We start from the raw sequence: 15,804 nt of genomic DNA, 5'->3' as shown, positions 1-15,804 counted from the left end.
TTAACCACAAAGCGGTATCTCCAACCCCAAATACATTATTTTCTTCTCAGCGGAAAAGGAACCCAAAGTTTTATCCTATTACCTGTGCCTGCATGTGTGCATGTAGGCCAGACATCAGCCATTGGTAGTCTTCCTTGAGGCGCCATCTACCTTTTTTGAGATACGGTCTCTCAATGGACGGGACTCATCCAGTAGGCTAGGCTGGCTAGCCAGAAAGCCCCGGGATCTGCCCATCTCCACGTTCCACAGGCGGCACTACAAGTACATACCAACAAGCCCAGCCTTTTTTTTTTTTTTTTTAAAAAAAAAAATCTGGGTGCTGGAGACCTAATTCAGAACCTCGTGCTGGTACAGCAAGCACCTCCTAGCCCATGATACTAACTCTCACTCCACTCACCAGCTTTTATTTGTGCCATTACTCGTCTGTCTCAGTTTTCTGCTTATTGTGAATGTGAGGAAATGGGTTGATGAGTCTGCTTAAAGGATGATGAACAGATAAGTGTAGGAATGCTACCTGCACTACACAGCCTTTTTCAAAGGCAGAACAAAGTCACTTAAGCCAGGAGTGGTGACACAAACCCCTAATGCACATGGGAGCAGAAGCAGTGGACTTTCTCTCAAACAAATTATTCAGAAAATGCTACATACATTTTCACCATACCTCTTAAATGAACGTTAAAGAGTCCTAATTTCTTTCCTGAAGATTTTTAAGAGTGAGTGTGTGTGTGTGTGTGTGTGTGTGTGTGTGTGTGTGTGTGTGTGTAGGTGTCTAAGGATCTCAGAGGCACCGAATCCCTCTGAAGCTACCCTACGTGGGTACTGAGAACTGAACAGAACATTATGCACTCTTCAAACTACTCAGCCAACCTCTCTAGCCCCAAGTCTTACCCCGAGAGAAAGAGAAAAGCTACCATGATATCAGATGAGAAGGAAGACACACAAGGTCTAGTTATGCTTTAACTAGCTGCATGTGTGTGTTCACGCGTTTCCTGTTACTACCATAGAACAACAGTAACAAAAGCAGTGGAAGAGGTGCTGTACTTAGCAGAAGTCAAACAGTGCTAAATTAAAACAATGTGCAGCTCAAAAATATTGTCTTTATTTAGAACCAGAAAGAATTTAAAACTCACACCATTATGAAAGTTTAAAAAAATATAGCACTCAATGCACTGAAATACTACATTTAATTATTTTTCAAAGACTTAAGGCAGATTTCTCACAGTTTACATGTGAGAACTTAGCTAGCACGATCCAAACTCCACTATCCATTTCTCGTATCTTTCAATGTCTGCAGCTGATACTGATTTAGAAACCTTCTTTAAAGCCATTTCAAAATCCTCCATGGTGGTAGGCATATGCATTTCTTCTCTTGAAAGGTTCCGGATTTCTTCTGGGCTTAGACCCTCAATCCGTCGTCTCATGGCCATCAAAGATGCATCCCTAGGTTTTAAATTTTTAAAAAAGCCCAAAGTGTTAATTCAAAAACAGAAAAGCAAAACAAAGACAAACAAAACCTAACCAAAACAACAAGCCTGTTAACTTCTCTAAGAGCTTATACACATTATATGCATACACAGTACATTAAACATACACAGGAGATAAGAGCTGCTTTTCAGCAATGCATCTTCCACCATGAAGTAAGTACAACTGCATTCAGTTCAGTATAAATGCGGACTGTATAATCCAAGACAAAAGTAAAAAGATACAATAAAGAAACCTGTATTAGGGCTAGTGAGATGGCTCAATGGTTAAGAGCACTGACTGCTCTTCCAGAGGTCCTGAGTTCAATCCCCAGCAACCACAGAGCGGCTCATGACCATCTGTAAAGGAATCTGATGCCCTCTTTTGGCCTGCAGGTATACATGCAGCAGAGTACTTAAACATTAAAAAAAAAAAAAAGGAAAAGCTTGCAATTGTATCTACATATCTGCTCAATAAAGAATAGATATTCATCATGGAAACAGAAAGGAATGTTAGCTACAAAATTAACCATGTTTTAAATTAACCACATTTTCCACATAAAGGGAAATCAGGTCAGGCGGGGTTTCCCTTTTCCCTCTATTACAGGAACAAGAGATCTAGAATGTCTTTTATAAGCTGGGCAGTGGAACACACACCTGGAAGTCAGAGGCAGGCAGATCTCTGAATGAGAGGCCAGCCTGGTCTACAATAAGTTCCACAACAACCAGGGCTAGACTCTTTAAGAAAGAGTTTCATGTAGCTCAGACTGACCTCAAACTGGCAGTGTTCCAGGGATGATCTGTACTTCTGATTGTCCCACCTCCGTGTCCTGAGTGCTAGGATTATAGTTCACCACGGAATCTTAATCTTATAAGGTGCTGAGGATCAAATCCAGCCAACTTCTTCATGCATGATGGGCAAGTATTCTACTGCCGGAGTCACATGCCCCATTCTTTGACCAAGTTCATCCTTAACTGCAGTCACCATAGGGACAGTAATTGACCCCCATGTTCTGTGTGATGTGCTCACTTAGAAATGAAGAAGTATGTGCAGTCAGGCCCCTGAGACTTAGGTTAGGACTAGGCCTTGCTGAGCCAACTGGACAGTCTTATCCAGTCACATCGAGGACACAGTGACTGAAAACACGTCTGCATTTCTGCATCCCATGACTACATTAAGCACACTTCGGTGGAACCCCACCTAACATTGCAGAGACACAGGACTTCTTGAACTTGTAGCTTTCAAATGAACTGTAGACCATCATATGCAAATATCTTCCCTACATTTATCACTAACTTCAAACCAACTTGCAACCATAAATGTATTGTAAAGTGAGGCTCTTCATTTTTTACAGTGCTTGGGGGGTCAAACTCACGGCTTCACATGCTATGCAAATACTCTACAAATGAGCTATAGGCCTTGGCCAATGTAGGCCATCTGCCTTAATATAATATAAACACAACTGAAGTTCATGCTTACAAAGTATGAGAGAAATACACACCTGCATACATTGGTAATGTCTGCGCCCGAGTAGCCTTCCATGTTTTCTGCAATGCTCGCAAGGTTAACATCATCAGCCAATTCCAGCTCTCGTAGACTTATTTTTAACAGTTCTTCCCTGCCTTTTGCTAATGGGAGAAACACATCTGAAAATGTAAGCCTTCAATGGGAACAGAATACTGTTTATCTTGCTCAAGCCTACTTTCTGATATAGTTTTAAAGATGATCTCATAACTTGGCTCAGGGTGGCAGTGATTCCTCCTGCTTCAGCCAAAGAGAGCTGATATTCTGGCTTACGCTACCATGTACACTTCAAGCCCATGGACTACCAAGAATTGTTCTCCAAGCCTTGGAACGAGCACACTTATGATGTCATCAAGGCTTCCAGGTGTAGCCGAACAACTATACAAGGAAAGAGTATATATCTAACTCTTCAAGGAAGGCTAATATCAAATTTTAAATTATAAGAAATACTTGATAACTGATACTCCTGGAAAAGAGTTGTAATACCTGATGGTAACGGAATATAGATTCTTTTCTCCAGACGACGTCTTAAAGCCTCATCTATGTCCCACGGGAAATTAGTAGCTGCCAGAACCATAACCATTTTGGAAGGGTCATCATTTTCTGAGGCACCTCCAACACCTAGAGGGCGGGAAGCATCCGTTACTGAGTGGGATTCAGGAGATGAAGCTCAGTTCTTTCCTTACGGACTAGGATATCCATGCACAGTGAAGCAAGGCAGTGCCGTCTACCAGCCTCCCTAAGGCTCATGGGAGTATGTGACTCAAGGAAAACGAGATTTTACAGTACACGAAAACTTGACAAGGGATTTCATAACACCAGATCATATCAAATACTTGCCAAATTATTTAAAAAAAAATCATTGGGTATATTGGTGCATGACTTAAATCTCAGCACTTGGGAGAAAGAGGCAGGCATATCGCTGTGAGTTTGAGGCCACCATGGTCTACATAGTCTTAAGACAGCCAAGACCGTGTAGAGACCCTGTCTCAAAACAAACAAAACAAAACCCAAAACAAACCATCAGGGTGGAGAGATACTGCAACGGTTAAGAGCACTGGCTGCTCTGCCAGAGGACTTGAGTTCAATCCCAGCACCATGTGGTGGCTCACAACTGTAACTCTAGTTCCTGGAGCCGTGACGCCCTCTTCTGACCTCCTCTGGCACCAGGTATGCATAAAATGCACATACATAAATGAATACAAAACATAAAGTGTGACTATATTTTAACAAGTATTCCAAATGCATACATAACCTCTAATGTTTGCATTTCTACTTGAGTTCTGTGCTAAAAATAAGGGACCAATACCAAGAGAGGTGTGTGCATGGCATTATTTATGACGTGTTGCCCTCCAAGAATACCCATTTACAGCTACTCATCTCTAGGTCCTAAGTGCTTTCCCCTCTGGTCTACCTGGAGTTATGAGCACTGACTGCATGGGCTGAATTAGCATTACAAACAGAGGCAATCCCACCCCAAGCTCATCTATGCACAGACAGGCATGTACCATCCATTTGAACCAGCAGCTCGGCTTTCACCCTTCGGCTTGCTTCATGCTCCTCAGAAGTTCCTCGGCGGCTGCAAATGGAATCTATCTCATCAATAAATATGGTAGCTGGGGAGTAAAACCGAGCCTAAAGGAAGAAATCAAGCAATATGAGGTTTTAGACGTTTGAGTTTTCCTATTTAAAAATAACCCAAAGCTGAGGATACAACCTAGTGATAGAGTACTTGCCTGGTGCTTAGGGCCCAGTGTTATAGAAATAAACAATTTATAGATTAGAAACTGGGAAACATGGGGCTGGAAAGATGGCTCTGTAGTTCTCTTGTAAAGAACATGAGTTCAGTTCCCAGACACCCAAATGGGTAACTCAGTCTTCTGTAACTGCAGTTCCAGGGGATTCCACACCCTCTGTTGGCCTTTGGGAACCAGCATACACATGGTGCAGACATGCACAGAGGCATCATACATACACAGAAGACATAAAGAAACCTCTTAAGGAAACTGGAAGACAGCTGAAGAGGCTGCCATACTGCACCTTTCCCTTTTAGCCTAATGGAATAAAAAGAAGGCATGGCGTTGTATTTTAAGGTTTTAAAGTTGTATTTATTTTTGTGCATGTGTATACGTGTCGGTGTAGGAGAGCCACAGAGCACATATGTGAAAGGACAGTTGGCAGGTTCCCTCTCTCCCCACCATGTGGGTCCCAGAGATCAAACTGAGGTTGACAAGCTTGGTGGCAAGCACCACTGAATAATCTTCTTGCCCAATCTTTTTTTCTTCTTTGGACATAGGGACTCATGAATCTCAGGTGTCCTCAACGTACTATATGGCTAAAAGAGCCCATTTATTCTGCTGGGGTTTTAGTAGAGCAGTCAAGCAAACAGGTCTGAAACATAGCTTCTAATGAAAACATAGATGTCATTTTTTCCCACTATATAATTAAACTGGCTCTCTCTCAAAAAAGTGTGTGCATATGTGTCTGTGTGTGTCTATGAAAGTATGTATGTGACTGTGTAAGTGTGTATGCACGTGTATCTGTGTGTGTGTGTGTGTGTGTGTGTGATAAATAAAGGGTTACCCTGTACCCTACAATAGTATGAACAACTGTGGTAGGACATTTAGAGATATTGGTAGATAGTTTCAAGTTCTATGAAAAGCTTGGTTGAAACCATTTACTTACATTATAGTCTGTCTAATAGAGAAATTGTAGATAGATGGCCATTTTTTACATAAAAATTGTTTACATTTTTATACATAAAGCATACTTTAATGTTTCTAGGTAGACCATTAGATATTGGTATGGTCTAAGCATATCAAAAATTTACATTTTATTTTGCATGTTTTCATACCAAGGAAAACCCACTATTTCTGACTGATTCTTCTCAAACTCTGAGTCAGAACTGTCTGGCTTCAAGCAGAGACTATAGGACATAGGCCAAACTGGTTTTGCTAGGCTTAGAGAGGTACCATGGGGAGATTTTCTCTTTCTTCCCTTCATTGTTTTGTTTTGCTGAGACAGGATTTCTATGTGTAGCTCTGGCTGTCCTGGAACTCGCCCTGTCAACCAGGCTGGCCTGGAACTCACAGAGATCTGCCTATTTCTGCCTCCCAAGTGCTAGGATTAAAGGCCATCATTACCTGGCATGGAAAAGTAACTTTAAAAAAGCCCCATAGATCACACTTTCTGCTTAACTTTAAAATAAAACTTAAGCCGGGTGGTGGTGGTGCACGCCTTTAATCCCAGCACTTGGGAGGCAGAGGCAGGCGGATTTCTGAGTTCGAGGCCAGCCTGGTCTACAGAGTGAGTTCCAGGACAGCCAGGGCTACACAGAGAAATCCTGTCTCGAAAAAACCAAATAAATAAATAAATAAAATAAATAAAACTTAACAATTTAGACAATTACATTTGTAATGTCATATGAAAGATCATGGACATTTTCATTGAATTTAAATGGTCTTATTTACATCCAGGCCTTTGGGGCTGAAGAGACTATGGCTCAGGAGTTAAGAACACTGGTGCTAGCTGGGCAGTGGTGACACACAGCCTTAATCCCAGCACTTGGGAGGCAGAGGCAGGTGGATTTCTGAGTTCGAGGCCAGCCTGGTCTACAGAGTGAGTTCCAGGACAGCCAGGACTACACAGAGAAACTCTGTCTCAAAATACCTAAACAAAAAAAAAAAAAAAAAAAAAAAAAAAAAAAAAACCCCAAAAACAAACACTGGTGCTGTCCCAGCAGCCCAAAATAGTATCCAACTCCAGTTCCAGGGAGCTAATGCCCTCTTCCTGCCTCCTTGGCACCAGACATGCACATCGGTGCCCACACATACTTGCAGGCAAAACACCCATACGCTAAGAAATAAAAATACAGACTTTGACTTCTAGACAAATTCCTATCACAAGGAAGCGGAAGCAGACACAAAATCTCACTCTGTACTCAGAGCAGTTGGCCAACACAAATCAAACCACATGCTTTTAGTAGGTCTCTCCTTCTATTTTTAATAAAGATTTATTTTTATGTTCATTGATGATTTGCCTATATATGTCTGTGTGATGGTGTCTGACCCCCTGGGACTGGGATTATAGATAGTTGTAAGCTGCCTTGTGGGTGCTGCCTTGTGGGTGCTGCCTTGTGGGTGCTGCCTTGTGGGTGCTAGGGATTGAGCCCAGGCCCCCTGGAAGAGTAGCTGGTGCTCTTAAACTGCTGAGCCATCTCTCCACCTCCTCTTCTTCCTCTTCTCCCTCCTCTTCTTCTTCCTCCTCAAGAGGGGACTGGAGAGATGGCTCAGTGGTTGAGAGCACTGACTGCTCTTCTACAGGGCTTGGATTCAATTTCTATCACCCAAATGGTGGCTCACAATAGTCTGCGGCCCCAGTCTGGGGGAATGTGACATCATTTTCTGGTCTCCTCAGGCATTGCATACACATGGTTCATAGGATATTACATGCAGGCAAAACACCCATACACATAAAGGGAAAAATATTTACTTTTTTTTTTTGAAATGAGAAAGACAGAACATGAATGAAATTGAGTGTGTAGAAAGTAGGGAAAACAGAGAAGTTGGGGGACAGGAAAAATATGATAAAAATATACTGTATAGAAGTCTCAAAGAATAAATAATAAAACAGAGGCCTTGACTGAAGGATCAGAAGTTCAATGCCATCCTCAGGTATATACAGAATTTGAAGCCACCCTATGGTACATGAGGCCCTGTTTCAAAAACTAGATCGATCAATTAATTAATTAGAATATAGGCCTTAACCAGCGTACAACATCCACTTTGAGGGATTCTGGGAAAATGAGAACATGTGAAAGGAAGTATCATCTACCTGGCATAGTGGCACATGCCGACAGTCTCAGCATTTAGGCAGATGAAGCAGGAGGATTGCTATGAATTTTAAGCTAGCCAGGACTATATTGCCAAGACCCTACCTTGAAACACAAAGTGAAAGAAAAAGCATCATCTCAAGTTACAAGGGAGGCAGAAGTGTTAGGTCTTTGAGAAAGGAGTCCATTTTGAAATAGGCCCTAACTCTGGATCACAATGGCAGGTATGCCGAACTATAGGCAGTGGCTTGTGACTCAGCCAACACTCATTTATCTCGCAAGCAGCACACTCCTAGAGACGCAAAGGGATTTCTCTAATGATGGTTCCGGTTTTCTCAAGCAGCTCAAGGGAAGCCACTTTGTAAACTGCAGTCTGACAAATGGCTCTAAGTGGAGAGCATGTTCAAGGCCCTAGGCTTAGTGAAAAGAATGATGCAAACTACCACTTAGCAGGATGCCTCTGCCACAGAAGAGACTAGTTTACATCAATATAAAAATCTACACTTGAAAACATAGTAAACAGCTGGGCAATGGTAGTGCATGACTTTAATCCCAGCGCTTGAGAGGCAGAATTGTGAGTTCAAGGCCAGCCTGGTCTACAGAATGTGTTCAGGACAGCCAGAGATACACAGAGAGACCCTGACCAAGTTGGGGGTGGGGGGACCTCCTAAACAGTGACAGGAAGCATCAAGCACCAGTGAATCAGGATTTGTATTAAACAATTTACTTGTATCAGTTTACTTTCTGACACTTGTGTGTGTATGCATGTGAGCTTGTGTGTGCAAAGGCATGATATGCACGTGGTGGCCAGAGGTCAGTCTCAGGTGTCTACCTCAGGTGCTGTCTACCTTGAGTTTTGAGATGATGTCTCTCACTGGCCTGGAACTCAACAATGCACTTAGGCCGGCTTGTCAGCAGTGCCCATGAATCTGCCTGTCCTTGCCTCCCCAGCTCTGGGATTACGAATACAAACTAGTCCAACCAGTATTTTTACATGAATGCTAGGGATGGGTCTCAGGTCCCTGCACTGCGTTTTCCCAATTAAGCTACCTCTCCAGCCCGTAAACTGTATATTAATGTCTTCTGAATAAAGGAATGGAGGCACAGAAAGGGAAGAACCTGCTGAAGGGAACTACTAGGTTAGGGAAGTGATTGATAAGGAACTGAATCCAGACAATGTAAGCTTAGTTCTTTTTTTTTTTTTTAAGGATTTATTTATTTTATTTATGAGTACACTGTTGCTGTCTTCAGACACACCAGAATAGGGCATCCAATCTCATTAGGGATGGTTGTGAGCCACCATGAGGTTGCTGGGATTTGAACTCAGGACCTCTGGAAGAGCAGTCAGTGCTCTTAACCGCTGAGCCATCTCTCCAGCTCCAAGCTTAGTTCTTTTAATCTGAGATATTGGCAGTATACTCTTCCTCCTTCTCTCAAGTACTGGGAAAATCAAGTTTTTCAAAATTATCAGATTCTCCATTAAATTGTTATTTTGCTATGGACTACTAACAAGCCATTAAGAGCTTGTTAAAAATTGTCTCCTGGCCAGGCTGTGGTGGTGCACACCTTTAATCCCAGCACTTGGGAGGCAGAGGCAGGCGGATTTCTGATTCGAGGCCAGTCTAGTCTACAGAGTGAGTTCCAGGACAGCCAGGGCTACACAGAGAAACCCTGTCTCAAAAAACCAAAAAATAAAATAAAATAAAATAAAATAAAATAAAATAATAAATAAATTGCCTCCTGGCCTATTAGTTGTCTAAGTCCAATAGGAAATAGAAATAAAAACAAAGACAGACTGTTCATTTATTTATTTGTGCCTTTTGAGCTCAGAAAGTATAAGATCTGGGACAGTATCAGTATTATCTCAGACTTTTTCCACTAGAATTAAGTATCATGTCTTCCTCCTCCCCAGGACTAGCTCTCATAGTATCTGAGGGTACAAGGTGAGCTGACAAGGGAGAAAGACAATCAATAGTCCAACCCAGTTGGTTGATACCTCCCACAACAACGCTACACCTAAAGCTATAGGGATAGCACATAAGAGGAGGCAGAAATTGTAAGAGCCAAAGGACCAGGGAGATAGTGTCCTCTAGACATGACAGGGAAGCTGCACCCATGAAGTCCTAACAATATGGCTGCCTAAACAAGACCTGCACAATGACAACACCAGTTAATATGCCAATGTGGATGGAGGAACTCCCTAGGGCATCAACCTGAAATGAAGGGTTACATGCAATTAACGACTACACAGAGGGAGATAATCAGTCTTCTCTAGGGACAAGACTGCAACGGGTAGGTTATCCAATTCCAACGTCAGGATTAGGTATACATATGACAGAGAGGGACTGGGCAAGAGAGAAGAGGAGGGAATTCCTATCTTCATCACTAAGTAATGGTGTAATTGTAATTCTGTCTAAACTCCACCTCCACAGTTATCTGGCAACACCCCAGGTATGCTCCTCCCCACAGTTAACTGGCAACAGCCAGGTAGGCTTGCCTACTATAAAAGGGGCTGCTTGCCTCCTTCTCTCTCTCTCTTGCTCTCTTGCCTCTAGCTTCTCTCTGTTCCCTCACCCCTCCTCCTTTCCTTCCCCCTCTCTCCACGTGGTCATGGCCAGCCTCTACTTCTCTTCTTCCTATTTCCCTCTCTCCTCTCCTCTCTTCTTCCATTTTCTTCCTCTACTTCCCCCCCCACTTTTGCCCTATCTCCTGAATAACACACACACACACACACACACACCCGGGAACTGTGTGGTCTGGTGCTGTCTGTTCTAAGCTGTGCGTGGACATCTAACAGTCATGCCACCCTAACATGGAATCAGTTCCACTACTTCTTAGAGGCAAGACTGCAGTCATCAGTGAAGCTTAACAAAGTCTTTAAGAGATAAGCGAGTTCAGTTCAAACAGTACCAGAACTTGTAGAATTATATTGTTCCTACTGATACTAGCATTTGTGAGGTGAAATTAGAAAGAAGAAACTCAAGTTACCCCTGCTCAGAGGTCATGGTGGGCAGAAAGATGGCAGTCAGCAGCGGGGTCATCCTAAGTGAAGCCTTCTGCTCCATTAATAGGGTTCCCTGACAGAAGGGTCAGTTTACACTCAGTGCCTCAGAAACTCCTACATCAGCAGGGCTGCCCTCACTGCACTTTTATGTTTTAGTACATTTTTATTTATCTGTGTGTTTATTAAAGTATTTTTTCTTTTGTATTCATTCATTCATTCATTCATTCATTCATTCATTCACTTTTCGTTTATTATGTGACAGGATCTCACTATGTCACTTTGGTTGTCCTGCAATTCACTATGTAGACCAGCTTGGCCTCAAACTCACAGAGACCATCTGCCTCTGCCTCTCAAGTGCTAGGATCAAAGATGTACACCACAAGTGTGTCTTCTCAGGGTTCTAGAGTGAAGCATATACCTAGATCTGGTGATGCACCAGGAGTCACCAGACACTGCAGAAATAATAAAAAACTACCTCGGAAATACAGAAGAGAGCCTGTATCTCAAGAAAAAAGATCCAGGGAGCATAGAGCAGGTCACAGGCTCTGTATTCAACTTCAGAAAATGGAGAGAAAGAGGGACTCCCAGGAGCTTTAACTCAGGCAGCATCCCAGGTAAAAATGAATCACTCGTGATGTCTGCTGTTAGAAGTTCTAATCCAGATGCTGGCCTCCGATCTTATACTATTCAGACCTTTGAAGGGCCACTGACAAGAACATCAAACAGCTAGAGACTGACATCACTAATCTGAAGAAATCCCTCATTTCACTGTCTGAAGAGACCTCCTAAAATTGCAAAGATCTTTATTGGACTTGATTTACTCTATTACAATAGAAAAGGCTGTGTACAGCTCTTGACTGTGTACAGCCCTTAAAGAAGAAGGTTGCCTTTACATAGACAACACAAGGAGGGTTAAAGAGAGAATGAAATAGGTCAGTGAAGGTCCTAAGAAAAATCAGAGAGAGAAAGAGACGGATGAATGCTGGTACAAGAATTGGTTTTCAGCCTTTCCAAGGTTGTCAACCCTATTTCCTCCCATCTTAGGACCATTATTTGGGTTCTTTTTGGTTATTTCTGCTGGTCCCTGGCCCTCAAATAGGCGGACTAACTCTGTGATACAACAGATAATTTGGTAGCAAAACCTACTCAGACACATTATCATAAGTTAGCTATGGAGGACCACGAGACTCAAGATGAGGTTGTTACTTTATACAGGGTGTTTCCAAAACCCATCTCCACCCAACTTAAAAGGGGGGACTTCTGCCCCTAGACCAAGCAGAAAGGGGCCACCCAGAACCCCCTCTGACAGGCGATCTGAATTCTTGCTTAGGCTGCGAGGCTAAGCACTGCAAGGGAATATAAATAAAAGATAAAAATATCTATCTGGGTTCCCTGAGGGACAAGCCTGACTGCATAGGGGTTGATGTCAAAAGTATCCCCTCTACAGGAAAAAGACATCGGGATGGGTTTGGCCCTCATGCCTCACTGGACGACAGGAGGACTGGAGCCATTACAAGGTCCCCTTCAAGAACTGGAGGTCAGGCCTCTATCCCTGCCTTTGCAAGATTAGAACTGCCACAGCCCTTCTATACTTAGAGAAGGGAGGAGATGTCAGGGGCAGCCCTGCTTACACACTGAAGGCCTAAGATCAGCCATAGGCCTAAAATCAGCAATAGGCCTGTCATACATGTATACTAACACCAAGTCTTGGGTCTCAGTGGAAAAACATTGAAACAGATGGCTATAAGCTAATGTCAACAGGCAGCTTTTGTGGAAATTTACAAGCCTGAGTAGTCATAGACCTTGTAAATAGGTAGCCTTGGCAGACAATACCAACTTAGATAAGGACAATCGAGTCATAGGCAGAGTCATAGTGACTTGTCCCCAAACCTTCACCCTGCCGATACCCGGTTCTGAAAGAAATCTGTATTCCCCCTGAACACTCAAACTCCAGTGTCATTCCCTTCCCCACATCCTGCCTTTCTGTGTTTATAACCCCTGTGTGAATGAATTATGATTTGAGAAAAAATAAATTTTAAAAAAAAAAAAAAAGAAAAAAGATCCAGAATGATCATTGTGTCATACAGAAGAAAAAAAGAGAAACTTAAAAAAAGAACTGAGAAAATAATTCACACACTGGGTCATCATGCTCAAAATCACCACACTCAATGTGATCACACTCAAAGCAGGAGCTGCAGACACAGATGATTGGTTATGAGGTTCTTTACTGCTCTCGAAGACAACTGCAGTTCAGTTCCCGGCACCCACAACAGGTTGCTCACCAACACCTATACCTAACTCCAGCTACAGAAGATTGAGCACCACGAGGTCCCCACAGGTATCTGCCCTCATGTGCTTATATCCTCACACAGACACACACAAGCGCACACAATTAAAAAAAATTAATCTTAAACTCAAAGTCCCTGGCATAGGTGATAGGCTGGAAGTAATCAACATTCCATAGCTACTTAAGATTCTTGTCTTAGGTGTGTTAAGATAGAGCACTTACCATGTCATAAACAGGGTGCTGTTCAACAAACATAATTATGGAGCTGGCAAGATGGCTCATGCAGACAAATGTACTTGTTGCACAAGTGTGAGCCCTGGAACCCACATAAGGGTGGAAAGAGAGAACCACACCACAAAATTGTCCTCTGATGTCTACTTGAGTGTGGTCATATGCACATGCCCACTCCCCATCATAAATATGTGTACACACACAACAATAAAATTTTAAACAAACCAATTGGCCATAATTATTTTAGACACTTACAGCACACTAGTAATGCTCAGAAAATTGATGTGGCTCCACCTCTGGAGGAAGGGAGACAAACAGAAGCTCAAGTTACTCATGATCATAAAGGATATGTCTAGGTCAAAGGCACAGACTCCGGTCCTAGGCAGTGTCATCCTACCCATGTAATGCAGAAAGTCAGACAGAGGTAAAGAATCTCTGTTAGAGCTGTTTCAAACATTACCATTTCAAACAGAAGACGGACAAGCTTCTCAGACTCTCCTCTGTATTTGGAAGTCAGAGTTGATGAAGAGACATTGAAGAATGTTGTCTTGCATTCTGTGGCAACTGCTTTAGCAAGAAGGGTCTTTCCAGTGCCAGGTGGGCCAACCATCAGCACACCCTGTAGGGAATATAACAGTGTAAACAGAGACTCCATCTGCCATTGCTATGCTGTTACCTTTTGTTTTTGTTTTTTGAGGATGATAAACACAGATGTGGCCTTGACCTCCTGGGCTCTAAGGGTCACCCTTCTCCACTCTCTGGAGGAGTGGGACTATCAGTGGAGACTGCCTTGTATAATAGCTTGCCCTGGTTCTAACTAATAACACTAAGTATCAAATTTTACTACATTTATATAGAACACTGTGACAAAGAGAAAAGAGTAAAATAAATATTTCATAACAAAGTTTACTATTTGTTTGTTTATTTTAAATAGGGCCTCACTAATTTAGCCCTGGCTGTCCTGGAACTCATATGTAAACCAGGCTGGCTTCACACTCACAGAGCTCCACCTATCTCTGCCTCCCAACTGTTGGGCTTAAAAGTATGTGCCACCTCTGTAAGCACAAATAACTTTTCTATCACACAAAAGATAATCACATTAAAAGTCTAGAACTCGCCGGGCGGTGGTGGCGCACGCCTTTAATCCCAGCACTTGGGAGGCAGAGGCAGGCGGATTTCTGAGTTCGAGAGTTCGAGGCTAGCCTGGTCTACAGAGTGAGTTCCAGGACAGCCAGGACTACACAGAGAAACCCTGTCTCGAAAAACCAAACCAAACCAAAAAAAAAAAAAAAAAAAAAAAGTCTAGAACTCAATTAAGAAAAAGAAAAACAGATAATTTATTAATCATTATCAAAAGATTAACTATTAGTAATTGGTATTTTAAAGAGGCAAATGTTTAATTTTAACCCAGATTTTCTTTTTCGAAGCTAAGGTGATCCTTCTGCCTCAGCTTCCTGAGTGCCAAGATTACAGGCTTGAGCTACTACACCTGGTTTACAATTCTCTTATTCCATTTCCTCCAATATAAATAAGTAAAGGTTCTCCATAGCAGCACTGCTATTTCCTCGGCTGATGGTAAGGGTATAAACTTACTTTCCATGGTCTCCTAATGCCCTTAAAGAATTCTGGCATCCACATTGGTAACACCACTGCTTCCTGAAGCAACTTTTTGGCTTCTACTAAATCAGCAATATCATACCTGAAAGAAAAGATACTTTATCAGCCAACCCTTAGATCATATATCCAATCCTATAGCACCCTGAAAACCATCACCAGCCCTGGTTTTTCTGCCACAAACAAAATATTCAATCCTTTCTTGGGCCCTGGAGAATACACATATGACCAGTATATACAGGATATGCCTTTATATACACCTTTGTCTTTAGTTCTTGGCAATAACGGTCTTCAGTTTAACTTATGATAACAGTTCACTCTCTATGTGGCCAGGCTAGTGTAAGATTTGTGATGTGGTATGACCTAAGTCAAGGTTTGATCATCTCCTTAACTAAAAAGTTTGGAATCACGTTTTGGCATGGGGAATTTTTGCATATACTTCACTAATTGAATCTTCTCTAATCCAGAACTTTTATTATTAATTTCATCTAAAACTCTCCAAACTTTCTGCTTGTTTGTTAGTTTGTTTATTTTGAGACAGAGTTTCTCTGTGTAGCCCTGGCTGTCCTGGAACTCACTCTGTAGACCAGGCTGGCCTCGAACTCAGAAATCCGCCTGCCTCTGCCTCCCAAGTGCTGGGATTAAAGGCGTGAGCCACCACTGCCCAGCCCTCTCCAAACTTTCAAAGGATAATGGCTCTGCTTAAAAATATGTGGCTCAGGGGCTGGAGAGAAGATGGCTGAGCAGTTAAGAACACTGACTGCTTTTCCAGAGGTCCTGAGTTCAATTCTCAGCAACCACATGGTGGCTCACAACCATCTGTAAAGGGATCCAATGCCCTCTTCTGGTGTG

The 15,804-nt window shown here is 42.5% G+C and overlaps 1 protein-coding gene across 1 annotated transcript in view; it reads right to left on the bottom strand.

Moving 5' to 3' along the window:
- Positions 1–1,077: 1,077 nt before the first annotated feature.
- Katna1 (katanin catalytic subunit A1) overlaps positions 1,078–15,804 on the bottom strand; it is a 43,747-nt gene continuing 29,020 nt past the window's right edge. Inside the window, exons 6-11 of the mRNA XM_028764347.1 lie at positions 14,932–15,037; positions 13,799–13,957; positions 4,494–4,620; positions 3,472–3,606; positions 2,963–3,089; positions 1,078–1,440 (exon numbers count right to left, since the gene is read on the bottom strand). Coding sequence (XP_028620180.1) covers positions 1,242–1,440; positions 2,963–3,089; positions 3,472–3,606; positions 4,494–4,620; positions 13,799–13,957; positions 14,932–15,037 — 853 coding nt within the window. The 3' untranslated portion in view covers positions 1,078–1,241. The remainder of the gene's footprint in view (positions 1,441–2,962; positions 3,090–3,471; positions 3,607–4,493; positions 4,621–13,798; positions 13,958–14,931; positions 15,038–15,804) is intronic.

The sequence above is a fragment of the Grammomys surdaster genome, unplaced genomic scaffold (genome assembly GCF_004785775.1).
Source record: "Grammomys surdaster isolate TR1022 unplaced genomic scaffold, NIH_TR_1.0 143, whole genome shotgun sequence".
NCBI classification, from domain to species: domain Eukaryota; kingdom Metazoa; phylum Chordata; class Mammalia; order Rodentia; family Muridae; genus Grammomys; species Grammomys surdaster.
The sequence above is the reverse complement of the archived record's forward strand: the minus strand, read 5'-3'. Positions and strand labels throughout refer to the sequence as shown.